The sequence below is a fragment of the Protopterus annectens genome, chromosome 17.part0, assembly GCF_019279795.1.
Source record: "Protopterus annectens isolate FY-2018-M chromosome 17.part0, PAN1.0, whole genome shotgun sequence".
Classification (NCBI taxonomy): domain Eukaryota; kingdom Metazoa; phylum Chordata; order Ceratodontiformes; family Protopteridae; genus Protopterus; species Protopterus annectens.
In genome coordinates this window covers 613956673-613976693 of record NC_056751.1, presented here as the reverse complement: position 1 = coordinate 613976693, position 20021 = coordinate 613956673, and the positions used below count along the sequence as shown (strand labels likewise).

Genomic DNA, 20021 nt, shown 5'->3' with positions numbered 1-20021 from the left:
CATCCCTGGTATCTATTGGTTCCCTGCACAATCGTTTTTTTCATTAGGTATATTCAAACGTTATATAAAGTATCTGTGGTGTCTAGTGTTCCCCATTTCTGTCATATTTAAGTGGCATTAAGGCACAAGAAATTATCCCTGATGTCCAGTGTCCCCCCCCAACCCCCACTATGTTTATGTGCTCTGATTACACTAAAAGTTCTCCCCTTCATCAATGTCTGTAGAGTTGTCCATAGTCACTAATGCCTCCCTGACTTAGTGCTGCAGGCTTTGCTTATTAGTATAGGAGTGTGTGGAATTATGACAGCCACCTCAAACCCTCCTTTCCACCACAGACACACACACACACACACACACACACACACACACACACACACACACACACACACACACACACACACACACACACACACACACACACACACAATCCTAACTTACCCCCTGACTAAATCTGCAGACTGCCATTTCCGAGGCAGAAAAACACTCATCATACACTCACACATGGAGTCCCAAACATACACACACTTACAAACACCCTAATACTACCTGATTAAACTCCCCACCACTTGCATCTAATGTGATGGATGAGCATGGACTCTTGGCCACATTAATTATACTGAGCAGTCAGGTGTGACAATGCTAATTAATACAGCCAGGTGTGTAAATACCTTACCACATGCAGTTCCAGGGGAAAGCACATAACTAATTAGCAAACGTCTCTCTCCCAGAATACTTTGTTGGCATGTAGTACAGCCACAGAGACAGCCCACTGTGGTGCTGCACATCTTCATGTAAAAGCACTGTTGTATGGCTGTCTCTGAATGTGGAAAGGTTGCCACAAGTTATTGTGTACAGCTTATGGTAGCCGTCCAAAGCTGGTCATACAGTATCCATCAAAATGTGCTTTACAGTTGAATACACTGTGATTACTGGAGAGTTTTGTAAAGCAATCTCAAAGCTGGGAGCAAGATATTGCCTTTCAAACATAGGCCTTGTGGCTTTAGTTCACGCTGCTTTACTGTCACATTCTGACATTTAACATTATAATCGTTTTTTTATTGTAGGTGTTTAGTGAACATCTGCTCAATATACTAAGGCCAACAACTGGCTAAAATACTTTTGTTATTGACTAGTCATGGCATCAGAAGGAAAACTAATTTTTCCTGATTCCATATGCATGTTTTATTTCACTGCACATATGCCAATCTGTTTCAGACTCACAAGCAATAATCACTATTGTAAGAAAATGGAATTGTGTATTTGATAATATATTTTACTCTGAGAAATTTGCTGTAATATTTTTTACATTTATGTAGAAATTATCATTCATTGGCATTATTGTAAGTCATGTTATATAGCCATAGTGTGTCGCAATTAATTTGATACATTCATACACATTAGTAGGATATGTTAAATGAGAAGGGAGTGTGTTTACCTTACTGTCAGTAACCCATATTCAAGTGGAGGACCTGGTGTTGGAAGGAATGCTGGGAAGTATAGATAGAGGGGCCATTAGCCAAGCCTCTGCTCTCAGTCCAAGAGTGACAATCGTTGTCCTTTTGTGTAATCTAAATGTCTCTCTTAGAATGACATTAACTTCTCTATGAGTTTGTGCCAGCCCTCTTCTTTTCATAGAAGTAGTGACCTTACAGTGAAAATGGAGGAAATAAAATTGAATTTTATCTGGATGTTGATAAAGTTTTTCTGCTATGACACTGATCTGACTGACTCTGTTAGTGCTTCCCTGTTTAAGCACATTAATTCAAATGCTCCCAGGAACACCTGCTTTTCATCTACTCATTGAGTAGCAAGGCCACTGCCTTTTTTCCTGAGGTATTATACAAAATGGTACAATGAAACAAGGATACAGTGTTTGCTAGGCGATTATTTATTATTGTCTGGATGTGTATGTCATATTTCAAAAACACCTCAAGAGTGCAAGAAAAAGAAAAAACAACAATCATGAATAGATTAATTTTTTTAAATTAAAAAAAAAAAAACAGCTGCTGAAAACTTCAGTGATATAAGGAAGTATAATGTATTTAAACTGTCTGTTACAAAGCACCGTCCAAATGGGTAGCTAACTTCCTAAGGCAATCTAACGGCTTCTCATAGGTATAAAGGAAACAAATTAGTGTACAAGTATATGCAAGCTTTTTTCCCCTAAACATTCAATATTGATTACATTCTATCATTCTTTACCTGTTTCCATACATTTCTTTTCTTTTTCTATAGCATCTAGGGAAAAAAATGCTGATTTAATTTACAATTGAACTGAACAAGTAATTGACAACAATAATAACATGAGATGTGTCATTCATTAACTGATATTCCTGCAGGCATTTTTAATGTAATTGTTTTGTTGAAGTCACATCAGTCACCTACAACTGCCAAACACAGATAGAAAGTGAGGAAGATTGTAGTTTTCTCCCAGTAATCTGTTATAGAAAGTAGGTTTTATCGCAAAAAAAAATCTCTGGCAAGTTCTGATACCCTAGATAAGTGTAAGCATGGGCCTGGGAGATGAATCATTTACAGGTTACCTGTTTGCATCAGAGACATAGGTGCCAAACCAGGGATGAATTTCCGATTTCCCATCCAGTTATCCACATTGCACTTGAATTGGATTAGGGAGGAACTCTGTTCACATGGATGCGGAGCCTGTTCCATAGATGGGGTAGTCTCTGGGATACATACCTATCTCTCCAGCAGGTCCTATTTATATGACAAACAAGGTTTGAGTCTTTAGAATGGTTAATTCTGGTACTGTTTGTTTTGTGGATATGTAGGAGGTCCATCAGAGTGGGGGCTGACAATGTCCTGTTTGCCAGGCATAGATGTCCCCTCAAAAGCCTGTAGGAGACAGAATACAGGGATAGGGCCTTGAGGCAGTCTGCATAGGACATATTACTTACACCCTGTATTCTTTTAGTGAGGAACCTCTGTGGACATTCCAGTTGTTGGATATGCCTTGTTAGGTACATACCAAAGGGAGCATTATACTCAATGATAGGTCTGATGAATGCCAAATACAGTGAACAATGACTTCCTTGGACTTAGATGGCATACCTTTGTTTATAAGTTGTGCAACATAGAATGATTTCATCACCACTGTAGACACATGATGATCAAAGGCTAGATTACTATCTATGTGTGCCCCTATGTCTCTGACTACTGGGTCAGCTCTAAGGGATGTGTTGTCAATATGATAGTTACCAGGGATGGATGACTTCCTAAAGGATACTATTATGCATTTCTTGGCATTTAATTTTAGTTCATGACTCTGACAACAGTTGTTTGTCTGTATCAGCCCCCTCTTGGAGAACATTTGTTTTAGTGTGAGATTCAATGACAGCTCCTAATTTGCAATCATCTGCAAATTTAGTCAGCCAGAGACCACTGACATTGGCCTTGAGTTCTGAGAAGTAAATGCCAAAAAGGAGCGGTCCAAGGACTGATTCCTGAGGGACTCCACTTGTGACTGACTTCTTTGTAGAGGTAGACCCCTAATTCTAACTTCCTGGGTCCTGTCTGAGAGCAGGTCACCGGGTGACATATGGGTTTGTACCTAACCTCTTGAGTTTGTCAACAATGCCTGAGTGGTATATTGTGTCAAATGCCTTGGCCAGGTCAAGGTAGGCAGTGTGAATGAGTTTGCCCTCATCCATTCCTTTGGTGACCTTCTCAAAGAAGTCCATCAGGTTGAGTAGACATGATCTGCCCTTTATGAAACCAAACTGTGTTGGGTTCAGTGTCTGGAGGTTTATTATATCTCTGTTGATCATCTCCATAATAATTCTTTCCATGACTTTACATATAAGACTAGGTAGACTTATGGATTTGTAGTTTCCAGGATCTGTAAATGACCCACCTTTGTGCAGAGGGATGACTGTTGCCTTTTTCCATTCATGAGGCATGAAGCCTGTTTGGAGGCTACAGTTAAATAGTAATTCCAGAGGTCTTAATAGGTCATGTTTCATGCTATTTAGTAGGCATATTGAGATATTGTCTGGGCTCACTGATGCAGTGTTCTTGGTCTTAAAGAGAGCATTAAGGACCTGTTCCCTAGTGATAGTATGGGGAGTTACATTTGATGATATTTCCTGAGGGAAGGTTGAGGGGGAGAGAGGAATAAAGTTGGAGCTGAATTTGTCAGCCAGGAGGTTTGCTATATCTTCTGGCTCAGTATAGGTGGCTCCATTTACAATGGGTTCTGCACACAATTGTGTATTGCCTTTGAGGTTGCAGACATAGCTAAATAATGCTTTGTGGCTGTCTTTGGACTGGGTGGCCAAAAGTACCTCAAATTTGTCTTTGGTAGACTTTATTTGTCCTCTGAGTTGTTTGTTTAGTATAATGAGAGTGCTTTTATACTGCTGGGTGCTGCATCTCCTAATTTTTGCCAAGATTTTCTTCCTCCTGTTATACATCCAATTGATTTTGTGATTCCACCAGGGTGGCTTGTTTTTTGAGTTAATTTTGTACTTCTTCCTGGTGGGTACAGCTGCCTCTATACAGCTATTAACATGCTTGCATAGGGTTTCTGTGAACAGTTCTACATAGGCAGAAATGTTCTCAAGGTTTATAGGGTCTTGAAATTTTGCAAGGTTCTCACATAATAGCAGGAGGTTAGCCTTAGAATAGTTCCTGAATATTCTCGGTTTAGCTTGAGGGTCCAGGTTTTATTTTTACTTCAAGGGAGACCATTTTGTGGTCTGACCTTACCAGGGAAGACATTACAGTAGGGAGTGTGCAGCATTCTCTCATGTTAGTGAGGACCAGATCCAGTATAGCTGCACCCCTGGTTGGTGTATTGGCTATCTGGGCAAAATTCAGGAATCTCTGTGCATGAACGTTTGATATCATATATGATTCCCAGTTAATAGTGGGGTAATTAAAGTCACCCATGACTATGGTATTGGGTTGGATGGTTAGTGTTTCTAATAAGTTTAAATACATGGTATGGTGCTTCTGGGTCATAGAGGGGGACCTATTGCTTGAAAAGAAGTAGTATTGGATTTTACCTATGGTGATTTGAACATGGAGTAGCTCAAGTGCATTGTCCTGTTTGACCAGCCTTGAAGTATATTTATCTTTGATGTATATAGAGACACCTCCACCTTTAATTCCTGCCTGTGAAGTAGGTAGTCTATATGTGTGGAAGGCATTATAACCCTGCACTGTTGGTGTGCTGTCCGCGGCTATAAACCACATCTCTGAGACTGCACAGACCTCAGCATTCTCTAGAGTAAAGAGAGCTTCCAGTGAGTCTACATATGAATATTCTGGAAAATGAAAATGATGACTGGAAAGAAGCATTTTAATCAAAGTGACCATAAAACAAGATGTAGTAGTTTGCAACAATTCCTTTATCATATGTCAATCCCAGTTCATCTAGGTGGGATACCATTCCTCACTTTTGGGGCTTAAGATAAATAATGACACTTCTAATGAGTATGAACAAATAGAACAAATAGGTATTTAAATGTTAGTAAACCTTAACAAAAATGAGCAACAGCCAAGATTATCATTAGTGTAGGCAACATGCATGTGAACTAAACTGTAAAATAAAGAAAGCAACATATTTTACCTTTCTCTTCATGAAGTGTTTTCATTTCTATTTACAAAAATAAAGGCTTTTATTAATGATTTAGAAACAAGCTATGCTTCTCAGGACATATAATTCCTTAAGCACTTTCTAATTAGTAAGTGACAGCTACATGCTCAAAATATATTATAAATGTATATATAAATATATATATATATATATATATATATATATATATATATATATATATGTAGGTTTACTATCAAAATTTCGAACGGTACTCCATTGACTGTACTATCATCGAACACAGAAGTTCAAAACCGGTAATATCAATGTCAAAAAAACATTCTAGGAATGGGTTTTAACATTGGTCGAGGTAGGGGAAATGTTTGTAATTCAGAATAATACTGAACACCTACCTAGACCCATGTTAAAACCCGTTCCTAGATTGTTTTTTTGACATCGATATTACCGTTTTCGAACATCCATGTTCGACGATAGTACAGCCGACGGAGTACCGTTCGAAATTTTGATAGTATATATATATATATATATATATATATATATATATATATATATATAAAATCTTAGTAGAATGTACATAGATATGGTATCTAGAAATTTACAAGCTATCTTTTCATCTACTCATTGATTCAGTATGCAACATGTAGTCAAGAGCAACATACAATTACATGTTTGATTTGCACAGTAGGTTATATCAGTATGTTCATCCTTGAGTTCATCTCTTATTATACTGATGCTCAGATGCATACTACAATATTCAAATGAAACAACACATACAAATTCAATAGTAATTTATTCCATCGAATAAACAAATCAGTAAGGTCAACTCTTCTCTGTCCAATGACTCAGAATATGCTGACGTTATGAAAGTAACATGAATGCCACTCAGTCCCATGGTTTTATGCTCAGGAGACAGGAAATTTGTAAATAAAAACATGGATATTTTGTGTGTGTGTGTGTGTGGGGGGGGGGGGTTGTAAAATCAGTGTAAGTATCCTTGGCACAATTCGCTGCCTGTACTAACAACTTACTTTACCCATGAGACAATAACACTCCACAATTACAAATCCTTGCTTTCATATGACTATAGCTTGGGGGATAAAGTCAGAGTTGTGATTCACGGGAAACTGAAGTTACAGTAGCAATCTTAAGTGCATATACTGCAGGTAAATACATTATCCCCGGGATTCACTAATCCTCCGTGTAAGACTAAATAAGTCTTACACTGAAACTGCAGCCTAAGAGGAAGACATCAGCACGCCATGCATATTCATGAGGGCACGCTGACTTAACTCTAAGGCTAACACGGAGCATGCACAAGTGCAGGGGGTGTGTCGGACTGCCGAGCAGTCCAAAAATCCACGCCCCTGCAAGTCCTTCAACAGGCAAATATCAATGTCAATAGCACAACAGGTAGTGTACTTGCTTTATATCCGCTGTGGCTTAGTGGTACTTCATGCAGTCTAGTGTGTCCAAGGTCTGGGGTTTGAGTCTGACAGAGGTGTTTATAGGGTTGGGAGGGTTGCCTAATGGTTAAGGTGTTTGCCTTTCAAACACAAAATTCAGGGTTTGAGTCTCACAAGGGATAATTGGCTAGGCTTACAATGGCTTACAAGGTTAGTTAGCCTAGTACTAATCTATGAAACTATGAACTGACATGAGTGAGTCCGCTCAAATGTGCACATACCCAACACTACATTCCCCCCACAGTCTAAACCCCTGTACAATGAGAAAATGTATAACTTTTATTTTTTTTATTATTCCCGATATAGCTGCCTGTATTTGTGCGTGTTTGCACGGGTTTGCCCATTGCTTAGCTAGAGTTAGCAGTTTAGAGATTGAAGAGGCTAATAAGAAACATATATGAAAATTAAGCCAACTAGTAATAGCGTAATGGTAGAGCCTTCGCACAAAGAGGAGGCATTCCCGGTTCAAGTCCCACCACTCCCCTGTCTATTTTCTGTAGGAAATCTGTATATAAAAATAATTCCTGAAATTTACCTATTAAATTTTAGTAAAAAGCAGTGAAATGGCCTATGAAGTAGTGAACGATATTTAATATATATATATAAGAAGGTGAAATGGTTATGCATACTGATGAATGCATAAGTAATGTATCTTAAACAATGTGAAGCACTACTAAGCAAAGTTTAACAGTATTAAGCACATTTAAGTATAATTGCTCACAGCTTAACACTGCTTTAACTAGCGCAATGGTTTTTCGTGGAGCTGTGCATCATGCCAACTAGCGCAAACAAAACATGTTTGCGTGGAGCTGCGCACAGCGCTAGCACAACGTCGGGCAACGTAGAGCAACGTAGGGCAAAGTTGAGCAAAGTTGGCAAAACACAGCCACACCTCCTAGCCAGTCTGGCCAGTAGTAAAATAAAAAGCAATGACCGGCCTCGAACCCGGGATACTGTGCACCATAATCACAGTACTGAACCACTAAGCCATGACAGCTTTTGATATGCATGCACTGTCAACACACACATACATATTAATGAAAGTTTACCCAGTGCTAAGCAGGTGTGCTTTCAGCTGAGAGTTTTCAAAACTGGCCAATCACAAATAAGTGTGGGAAATGAGGCATATTTAAGCTCCATAGGTGGGAATACTTGCCATAACTGGTTGTAGCTCACATCTGCAGGCAGCATGGCTGGTGTTGGAGAGGGCTCTTGCTTTCGAGTGCAATGGTGGGGCATTGAGGAGTCAAAAGTAATGGTTTGGCTCCTCATCCATAATCATGATGCCAGACTCCTGCATGGCCAGTTCCAGGGCACTGAATACAAAGCGGAAGCCTGGAACCATCTAGCACATGATCTCACCAGTGCCACAGATGACCCTCACACTGGTGAGCAGGTCAGACACCACTACTCAGACCTGAAGAGACGCAAGGAGGACCGACTGAACCAGTGGATATAGGAGGCCCATGGGATGGAAAATGCCCCACTACTGAGTAGGTACCCATGGAATGAAGTATGTAAGAATTGCTATTGTAGTCAATATTATGGATAGGTATATGTCTCAATATCACTTCATTCACTTCACAGCTGCAGGTATCCGTGCTGCGAATCAGCAAGCCTATGCAGATAGGCTGCTAAGGCTGCACCACCAGGCAAGTTAGTAATTACTCTGCATGTATTGTTATATAAAATAAGTGAGAGAGCCTGAAAAAAAGTGTTGTAGCCCAATAATAAAGGTATAATAAGTCTTGAATAATTTCTCTGCATGTACTGTTATTTAAAATAAGTGAGAGAGCCTGAAAAAGAGTGTTGTAACCCATTAATGAAGGTATAATACTTCTTGAATGTCTTCCGCATGCACTGTAATATCAAATAAATGAGAGAGCTTCTAGAAAAGTGTGTAATGTAATTAATAAAGGTATAATTCCTGGAGTGTGTCCGTGTCACTTTCTTCGATATGTTGTTGTACCCTTCCATTATAGAAATAGTACTGTTGTATTAAGCGCTGTCAACCCACACTTGGGTAGGCCCATATAAAGTGGATGAAGGGAGTGCCAGTAGCTGTTAAGCATATATACAGTCCTTAACTGTTGGTTCATGGCTGGCATGTATAGGTAAATCTGGCACATGAGTAGCTTGTTACTGTGTTCCCCAGAAATGTCAGTGTGTTGCTAGAAATGTAGGGGGCTGTAAAATACAATTGATAATGTCACCTGAACACATCCAGATATGTAGATATATAAATATAAATAAAACATATAAATGCATAGCAGTAACATCTGCATCCTGGATAGTTTGTATGTCAGATACAGGTCAGGTATATAAAGAACTAGCAAAACCCATTTCACAATTTAATGGACATCGCCTAGTGTAATAATACATGTAGGGGAAATATATATGCAGTCAATAGGAATGTAGTGTAAACTATAAGTACATATAAGTTGTTAATGGAGGTATCTTTTTACACCCTACTGTATGTGCATAAACAATGCAATTCCACACCTCAATGGGTATTGTCTTATCTCAAAACATTTGTTGGGACATATGTCCTATTGGTTTATAAATATCTGCATTTACTTTGATGCATGTGCCCTGTTCAAATACCACAATCTTGGTGGCCTGTTGCCATCAATCAATCCTGCATGCTTTTGGAATGTCCACTGTAGTTCTATATATGCATGTGCTATGCTTGTTGTTCAACTGTTGGAACTCTGGTGTGTTGGGTTAATGGGAATACTACTGCATGCTGTTACAACTAATTTGGAATGCTGTTGGCTGTTATCAACCCATACTGTCATTAAATCCTCCTAAACATAGAATGTATGGGAAGGCCGGTCCCAGCCCCACCTGTCCCACCTCAGCTGGCGATGGCACCTGGCATCAGCAGGTCCAGTGCCCAGCCCAGGACCTCCTCCTCCAATGGCCCTGTGCCACCTTCAAGTGGAAGCCCTGCAGGGGATGGGGCTTGTAACCCAGTGCAAGCATGGCCAGAGGAGGGCCACCTATCACCCTCCGAACGATCCGGGCTGTGGTGCGTAGGGAGATCGAGCATTGAGTCGCTGATCCTCTACGTCAGCTTGAGGCACATGTGGCGCAACTCACGGGTGAGATTACCCCTTCTACACAGCCCCCAGCACAGCCACCCTCTGGGCTGTGAAGGTGCAGTGGTGACTACCCATGGGTGGGGATCTCAGTTCCACTGCTGCCATCTGTGGGCTCATGGGCTTGCGATTTCCAAATATCCTTTCCCGTCAATGGTGTTCACCCACCACATGTGTCATATTCTGCCCCTGTATGCATCTTGTTTGTCTTGCCTGTTTACCTCCCCAACCTACCTCCCTAAATATACCTACTTCCCCACCCCACATTCCACTCTCACCTGAAAAAAAAAAGGCAATCTGCTCCCAAAAAAAATTATGCCCCATACATAGCTGCCCATTCTGCACACATGTCCGCTGGACACATAAACTGATATTTAATTGGCAGTACAACATACTTTGATGTCCTCACCCCTCTCTCAGGGGTGGAAGGTTTCAAATTTCCCTCCAAATTTCTAGCATATGTACAGCTGTTGCTGTTAAAGAAATGGGCAACTATGGACCTTCCCTACACCCGTCCTGCACATCCCGAACTGTTTTCCCTACTGTCTTTCCCTCTTTGTGCCCCTTTTTCACCACTTTCCTATCTCCCCATTTTCTTTTCTTTCAAAGAAATGAGCGCGGGGGTTAGCAGGAGTAAGCACTTTTAAGCAGTAGTTAGCGGGTTTGTGTGAGTGTGTGCTTGTGTGCGCTTAGCTATGTATTGCTAAGCTTTGCGCAAACCCACACAAACCCACTTACAAATGCTTAAAAGTGCCTGCATGAAGTACCACTAAGCCACAGTAGATATACAGCAAGTTGTTGCTGAAATGGATATATCATGCATCAGAATGAGTGAATGTAAAGGAAATAACACAAAACCTGTTCTGTGGAGCTTTACCAGCAGTTGCTGTGGAATTGCATTACATGACTGTGATAACAGAACCAGCCATTCTAGCAGTAAATAATGTTACAGCAGCACTTTACAACCCCCACACAGTATCATAGCAGGACAATCCCCACCCAAACGTACAAAATACCTGTGTGTTCAGGGTCCAGCAAGGATGTAGGTAGGCATACTCAGTACTGGAATTGTCCAGTTTTCTTGAGCATCCTGTGCTAATGTCAACAATAAAAAAGCACAAACTGTGCAGAAGTGAGTACATTAATATTCACAGTATAGCAGTTCACAAACAGTTCATGTGCCAAATGAATACATTTCAATAACTACTTATGTATGGCAGCTAATTGTATAAGTAGAAAGAAATGACATACTCCCATGTATCTTTTGTAGGGGTGAGCACAATTTAACACTGACAACTGTGTACTGGAAGTGGCAACATTCAGGTCTGAGTACAACATTCAAATCACTGGCTACACCCCTAGCTTCAGATATAAGAAGTATACCAACCTTCTGACTTACACAACGGTGTCCACAGCAAACAAGCATGGGCCCCACTTTGGAAAGCTGAAAGGGCTGCACCTACCTGACCTAGCAATTTGTAGCACTGGGTTGCTATGACAGTGAGTACTGCAATCACCACACAGCAGGCTGCATGCAATTACCAAATGGTGTTCACCAATTGGTGCATAGGCCATCACATGTACATGTGCAGATACCTATAAAAGCAGGCAGTACTTGCTGTCCACACATGCAATCATTTCATTGCAGCTATGGAGAGAGAGAGAGAGAGACAGACAGACAGACATACACTGACATCTACATCAACAGCAACAGAAAAAATAATAACAAAAAAAAGACACACGGAATTGAAAAATACAAATGAAAGGTATGTAACAGATATGTATTTACTGGCATGTAGTAGATGTTTTTGAAGAGTACTCTACATACTGTGAATCATCCATATGTGGCAGCAGTATGTATCTATGCACAGATGCCCTGCATAACTACTGCCATGGAGAAATCAGTGTGTAGCTGTGTGCAGTGGGATATAACTGTGACATATGTAGCTCAGCAATAAATGTCAAACATCTGATCCATGTTATCTGTGTTCTGTACAGCAGTGTGTACAATGGCTGTTTGGGGGAGTAGCACATACAGCTATATAAACATGGATGTGACAAAGTAACAAATGCATGATAGTCATATTAACGTGTAGCTTAGCATTGGCAACTGCTGTACCAGGCTAGTATGTTAATCTAGCATTTGCAGCTATATATACACCCTCTAATATTACTGTGTGCTCACATGTGACACCTGTTCATGTTGCAGTAGGGCCTAACAGGTAAGCCGTGAGGTCCACAGACTTACAACAGTGTGGACCTTGTGTGTGTATGGCACACACATACGGAGAGATCTGTCTGTGTCAGATATATTAGCATCTGTACATGTGCATGGGGACATACTGCAACTGTTTGTGAAGGGTGGACATATATATGTTGGTGAAGGTTGTTATGTGCATATTTCTATGTAGGTTGTAGTGTGTGGCAAACAAGACAGCATACAGTGCTGGTATATGACATGTGGTGGTTAAAAGCTGTAGGTATGATTTGTCAGGTTAGCAGTGTTGCAGCCAGTGAGGCCTGCTAAAGCTACATGGGCTGAGAACACCTTCAATGCATTCTGCACAACACTGTGCAATATTACATAACTGTATACCTCACAACCTTTACATAAATGATATTCCCACCATGAAAGGTGGACTGTATATGTGCCTATATGTATATCTATATGTACACCAATGGATGTTTATATGTATGTGTAAATATGTTAGAAACCTGGACGGAAACCCACAGATATGCTCAGAGTTAGTTCACAACAACAAAAAATACACTAAACCCACAGATATTGCCAACATTCTGGCTGACAGGTTCAGTGCAAATTTCTCCCCTCCCTCACCCCCAAAAGAAGAAATACTTATCCCAGCTGAATGTAATCTCCCTGTCATCTCAGATGTTCAAGTGAGAGCCGCCCTCAACAAAGCTAAAAACACAGCATCAATGGGACCTGACGGTATCCCAGGTTGCATGCTACGTGAACTCCAAGAGGAGCTAAACCCACATAAAATGCTATTTAACCTTAGCCTTACTACAGGATATGTACCTGAACACTGGCATACAGCAACAGTGGTCCCACTCCACAAAGGGGTACCTCTACAGACCCTGGGAACTACCGCCCCATAAGCTTAACCAGCCTAGTCTGCAAAGCTATGGAAAGAATCATCATGGAACTCATAAACAGAGACATTGGGGACCTACAGACACTTGACCCCACCCAGTTCGGCTTTGTGAAAGGCAGATCCTGCCTTTTGAACCTGGTTGACTTTTTCGAAACAGTCACTAGAACCATTGACGAGGGCAAAGCAGTCCATACAGCCTACCTGGACTTGGCTAAGGCCTTCGACACAATACCCCATTCAGGCATCATAGATAAGCTCAACAGCTTAAATGTAAACCATTATGTCACTAGATGGGTTGCAAACTGGCTAGAGGACAGAACCCATAAAGTTAAAATCACTGGAGCAATGTCAGACTCAAAGCCAGTCACAAGTGGTGTCCCACAGGGATCTGTCCTCGGACCCCTCTTGTTCGGCATTTATTTCTCAGATGTTAAAGCAAACATGGGAGGATTGTGGCTGACAAAGTTTGCAGATGACTGCAAAGTAGGTGCCATAGTCGATACACCAGCGGACACATACATCCTACAAAAAGGCCTCACAGAAACGGACAACTGGTGCCAGAGTCATGGCCTTAAACTAAATGCCAAAAAATGTATAGTCATCCCCTTTGGGAAAAACAAAGTACCCACAAATTATCACATAGACAGCAACCCACTGAGTACGGAAAAAGTAATCAGAGACCTAGGGACCCAAGTTGACAGCGACCTCTCTTTTGACACCCACGTTGCCAAAGTGGTTAGAAAAACATTCTACCTTGCTCACCTTATCATGAAGGTATTCACATCCAGATCCAAGGATGTCATTGTACCCCTATACTCCTCCCCTCATCAGACCCATGATTGAGTATAATGCCCCATTTGGTATGTACCTCACCCGGCATTTGCAACAGCTAGAGAGACCACAAAAGTACCACACCAAGAGGATCAAGGGTCTCCAACATATGTCTTATTCTGCCAGACTAAAGAAACTCCAGCTCTATTCAGTAGCATAGCGCCTGCTCAGAGGTGATCTCTGCCTGACGTACAAGGCCATGTCCAATCAGGAACTGATGGACATGCTCCACCTCAAAAAATCCAAATCCATCAGAACCACGAGAGCTAAAGACTTAAACCTTGGTACAAGTATGAATAGGACATGCTGGAGGGATAAATTCATAACCCAGAGGCTTCCCATGCTCTGGAACAAGATCCCAGTTCATGTTAGACAGAGCCCCTCACTGACTCTCTTCAAGAGAAATCTTGATGAGTGGATGGGAGATCGTAAGTTTACCCAGGGTCACATCTGTGTCACTACTAGACAGGGGCACAGTAAACTAATTCTATTATATAAGGGGACCTTCACTGTGTCACTACTAGACAGAGGCACAGTATTCTAAATCTATTCTGTGCATTTTTGTACCATTTCATGGGGTGGCGAAAGCCACATCATTATGGCTAGGCTTACAAATGCCCCAGGGCAGATAGCATAGTACTAAACTATGAAACTATGAAACTATATATATATATATATATATATATATATATATATATATATATATATACATATATATATATAAATAGAGAGAGAGACAGGGTCATATTTACTGCGACAGATACTTGGTGACAAAGCCATGGACTCAAGCTCAATGTTGAAACTGCATTGGCATTCCTTCTGGCAAAAACTCTGTACCCATGAACTACCACATAGGTGGTAGTCTACTTAACACCGAAAGTGTGATAAGAGACCATGGGACACAGGTGGACTGTAGTCTCCCCTTTGATAATCACAGTGCCACACTAGTCATGTAATCTGTCTACGTGGCACACCTCATCACAAAAGGTGTGCCATCCAGGGAAATAGAGGTCAGTGTTCCCCTATACTCATCACTCATAAAACCCATTCTAGAGTACAATGCCCCATGTGGTATGTACCTCACAAGACATCTACAGCAACTGGAAAGGCCACAGATATACCTCACAAAGAGTAATATTGGCCTCAAACAGATGCCCTATGCAGACCGTCTCACAGAACCACAGCTAGACTGTGTCACATACCGCCTACCCAGAGGTGACCTCTGCCTAACATACAAAGCTATGTCAAACCCAGAGTTGTTGGACATGCTCCACGTAAACAGATCACAATCCCTATGAGCTACACACTCTAGGGACCTAAACCTTGTCACCTCAATAAACAGAACATGCTGGAGGGATAGATTCCTATCTCAGAGACATCCCATACTCTGGAACAAACCACCTATCAATAGCAAACAAAGCTCCTCATTAGCAGTCGTCATGAATAATCCTGATGATTGGATGGGAGATAGGAAATACACCCCGGGAATCACCTCTGTGGCTGTGCTTGACAGGGCCATGTGAAATTAAAATACATGTGTGTCAAAGGCCAGGGCACCATATGGCTAGGCTTCTATAGGCCCTAGGGACAATAGCCTATTACCTACCTATGAACCAATACACACCCACATGTACTTGTTGCAATAATTGCTATGTGAGGTTGACTAAGTGTGATGGTGAATGTGTTGGTGAATGTGTCAAAGTTCTGTACATGTGTGATAGCTTAGTGGGAAACTGTTTCTGTCATGGTATTTTGTGTCCTAGCTCTGATCCCAGCAAAAGATATGCATGCTATTGCTATCCAGAAAAAGCAGTATGGCATATGGTCTGACGTAGTCCCTTGGTGTCGACTGGGATGTCCCATTGTAGGCTAAAGCAGTACATCTATGCTTATTGATTGGTACTGCTGGTGAATCCAACTCCCGTATGAACTGTAGTACTACCTGAAGCTGTAGGCCTAAACAGCACAGTATGGTGTATGTCCACATTGCTTGGAACCACTGTTTTGTGTGTTCCCTGAAGTCCTCACTGATTACATACCACAGGCATAAGGTTTTGTAAGTACTGACACACAGTACTGTATGGTACACAGGTAAAGCTCATCTGGATTGCCATACCTTGGTGTCTTGTATGTATGTCATATGTGTGTGTGGGTATGCCTGTACCATGCCCTCGGTCATATGTGTGTTACAGGATATAAGTGTGTATCTAGCAACATGTATAGTCTAGTACAACAGTATGCCACCTATATTCTCGAATGTGCACATATGTTAGGCAAGGGTTTCCATCAACGACTAGTGTGGTATACTGGTAATACTGTAACTGGACTTTTCAATCATTGCAATGGATTACATATTTCTTTATGCATTAGCTTGATATATACCTCCTGTGTCTAGGTTGTGCATTGTGTCTTACATATTGGTTTCTTTTTGTTGCTGTGCAGAACATGGTTTGATATATAGAGCATGCCAGGCACTGTCAGGCAGTTGTGGGTTGAGCACTGATATGTGGTATTGAAAGTGTGTATCCTCTGACAGCCAATAGATTGCTATATATGGCAGTTAATTGATATCTGTACTTTAGAATGTTGTGTGCCACATGACTTGCTCACACATATTGTTTCATTGTTTTCCAGGGTCATGGTCCACCATCGTAACCCTACTTATAGCCTAGCAGAGGAAGAACAAATAACAACCGGCCTGGTCCAGTACTACACCCTGCTGTTCTCAAGAACCAGTCAGGATCGGCATGAACGGACTGCACTGTGGCAAGATGGTGTCTGTAGTGTAAATTACATAGGCATGCATAACCGGACATATGAGCAGGTACGCCATCACTGAAGTGATTTACTTAGACATGTCCGGCAGCATGCATCTGATGTCCATAGACAACAGCTTGCCACAGGTGGTGGGGTAGCCCTCCATCCCCCCCTCACCAGAATGGAGGAGCTGCTCCTGAGCTTGACAGCTCCTGGCCAACAACAACAACAACAAACATGTATCATCATGGAGGCTGGAGCCACCCAGCAAGTTGACATGGAGCATGCAGGTAACATGGCATATCTGTAGACTACTGTTACCTCTATTGGTAGATCATGCATATGTGAGATGTGTACTGTGTAGTTAGAAGATTTGGAGTCTGGTGTTGTGCAATACTGATAATTTGGAATATAATCTGTAGGTCTGTGACTGCCAACCATTGTACTACTGTACGATTACAAACCCACAGTAGCAATGCCACAGTTGTTGACACTGACAAACTGTCTCATATCCTTGTAGATCCCTCTGGTGTGACAGCAAGGCAGCAGACCCATGCTGGTGAGTGTGTTCTACATTTAATATTGCAAATTAAATGTGTATGTCATAGGTGAGGTGTAGGCCATGTACACGTAACACACCTACGCATAATGCATGCTGTGCATGTTTGCTGTGAGGCTATGCACATCTCAGTAATGTGAGTAGCTGCCTCAAACACATGCAATGCACAGAGCATCCCACACAATTGTGGCAACATTGTAGTGGACATTAGGTAGGCAGAGTCGATACACATACACACAACATACACAACTTTGTCATACGCAGTACATGTTAACATGCTACACATGGCATATTCAGACACCTGCTGTAAGGTCACACTCCAATATCCCAAATGTCATCCACACAGCACACATAATATACCTGAGGGGTAGAGGCCTATCATGGGGCTGTGCAACACTCTTCAATACATAACGCATTCATGTTAGGCAATGCTCCCTATTGGGCACCTTACAAATCCATGTAACAACTGGCTGTGAAATGATGAATGTAACCATGGTACTGCAGTTCAGGTACAGCATGCTAGGTGCCGGTCTGGCACACATTAGTAGCCTTGAGTGACCACATGATGCTGCATGATGATGGCTCATGGTACTACACCCCATCCAGTTACAGTAACCAGAGTACTACACATAGCATTCATTGCTATGCACCTCAATGTTGTGTGTGTGTGCAAACATATGCACCTATACACAATATGCATAGCAATCACCATTTGTACAAAGTGACACATATATGTCTTGTAATGCTATTGAGTGTATAGGTCACATGACACATATTGGGTATGTATGATGTTTAATGTTGCAGTTGTGTTGTAGCATGCCATGTCATGGCTGGCACTGGCATGTCCACAGTATGTCCTACACTCACCATAATCAATGTACAATGGCTATGTTGAGCAATGGTATTCCATCAGGTATACATGCACCACTCATCCTGTGTGTATACATAGCATGCATGTGCTAAACCTGTGTCCACAATTATATGCTAAAGACACAGACGCTCTAATCAGAAATGGATATCTATGTGACACACAGATACACATCCAGCCATGGTATGTAGACCTGTGAGTGATGGTGCACAGGACATTGCACAGCTTATAATACTTGCACAGCAATGTTTTGTCCATGTACACATTGTGTTCCAGGGTGAGGCCAATCACTGAACAACAACACACATGCATCAACGCCACGTATACTGCTATTAGCAAGGGCTGTCTACACTCGCACTGCATGCTGTTGTGCAACACACGTCCTGCATGCTGACACGTGTAATATGTCTTTTTGGCTTGTGATACTGTACCCCACCATCAACCACTATTGAGTATGTTCTGCATTGCTGGTGGTGTGTGTGTGTGTGTGTGTGTGTGTGTGTGTCTGCTTTAGTGAGGAGTATATTTGTGTGCATGTGTGCATGTGTGCATGTGTTCATGTGTGCATGTGTGCATGTGTTCATGTGTGCATGTGTGCATGTGTGCATGCGTTCCGACATCATGTACAGGTCGTAAAGTGTGTTTCCTGTCTTCCTCTCACATGTGCTGAGTTTGGGCTGGTTCACTGCAGCAGGGAACCTGATGTCACTGAGCCAAATAGTGATCATGAGGATAGGTGTGTTGAGGCACAGGCATGTTTGCCAGGGTCTGTCATTGGGCCACCAATCGACAGTACACAAGTGTCCAACCCATCCATGCACACAGTCATACTGCCAATACATCCATCACCAATGCCCTTAGCTGAGGGACAGTGTACAGTTGGCATTGGCCAGGACTGTGTGGTATCTATGGCACATGCATTCCGACACAGCAGCCATACCCAGATGCCTGGAAGGGTACCACATAGGCAGATGTCCAGGGGTTCTCGTCGGAGCACTGCTGCTCATCATGCCCCTGGCAGACATGCCACAGGTCTTACAACCTCACGCATGTTCCGGGCTGTCATGGAGGCACAGGCACGTATGGAATGATACACCAGACAGGGACTAAGGGCACAGAGGGTGCATAACACCGCTGTAATTGACAGTATCTGTGACCTAGCAAGTGCCATCCATAATTAATAAATCCAAAAAAGGAGTCAAAAAGGAGTTAAGTAGCTTGATACACCACACAATCTCTTCACGAAATGAACGCTTTATTCACCATCCGCGTTTTCATCCCCAATGGACTTCATCAGATACAAAAACCCTGGCTTCCTGCTTGCTTTATCATATAGATTTGCACGTGCTAAGCTAAGTTAAGCACTAGAAGATGGGTGTAATATTTAGTGACGAAATATCACATATGTTAGGTAATTTGTGTGGGCTTGTTTTGAAAAAAAAGTCTTCTGTTTCATGTTGTCTGCCAGAGGGCAGGCGCCGTGGTTATCTAGAGCCATCCATAATTACACTGAGGTCACTGATAGACGTTGGGGTAAGACATTAGATGTCCTCCGCAATGTCATGTCCATGTGTCAGGACAGTGAGGGATGGTTGAGATGTCGACGTGGACATATGCCAGCAACATCAGCAGCTGGCACTCGCCGCAAACGTCCCTCAAGTCACAGCCGCTCCCGTAGTGCCAGTACCAGCCTCAGCAATGTTGGGGGTGGGCTGTCCATAGACCGTCCTAGAAGACCATGTGCACATGGC

At 42.0% G+C, this 20021-nt stretch overlaps 1 protein-coding gene across 3 annotated transcripts in view; it reads right to left on the bottom strand.

Moving 5' to 3' along the window:
- LOC122791339 (IgA receptor-like) overlaps window positions 1-20021 on the bottom strand; it is a 632537-nt gene that overhangs the window by 26200 nt on the left and 586316 nt on the right. For 2 of the 3 annotated variants that reach the window (XM_044059054.1, XM_044059052.1), the window contains 2 exons: window positions 5591-5617; window positions 2203-2238 (listed from right to left, as the gene is read on the bottom strand). In XM_044059054.1, coding sequence (XP_043914989.1) covers window positions 2203-2238; window positions 5591-5617 — 63 coding nt within the window. The remainder of the gene's footprint in view (window positions 1-2202; window positions 2239-5590; window positions 5618-20021) is intronic. The other variant, XM_044059053.1, reaches the window with a different exon arrangement.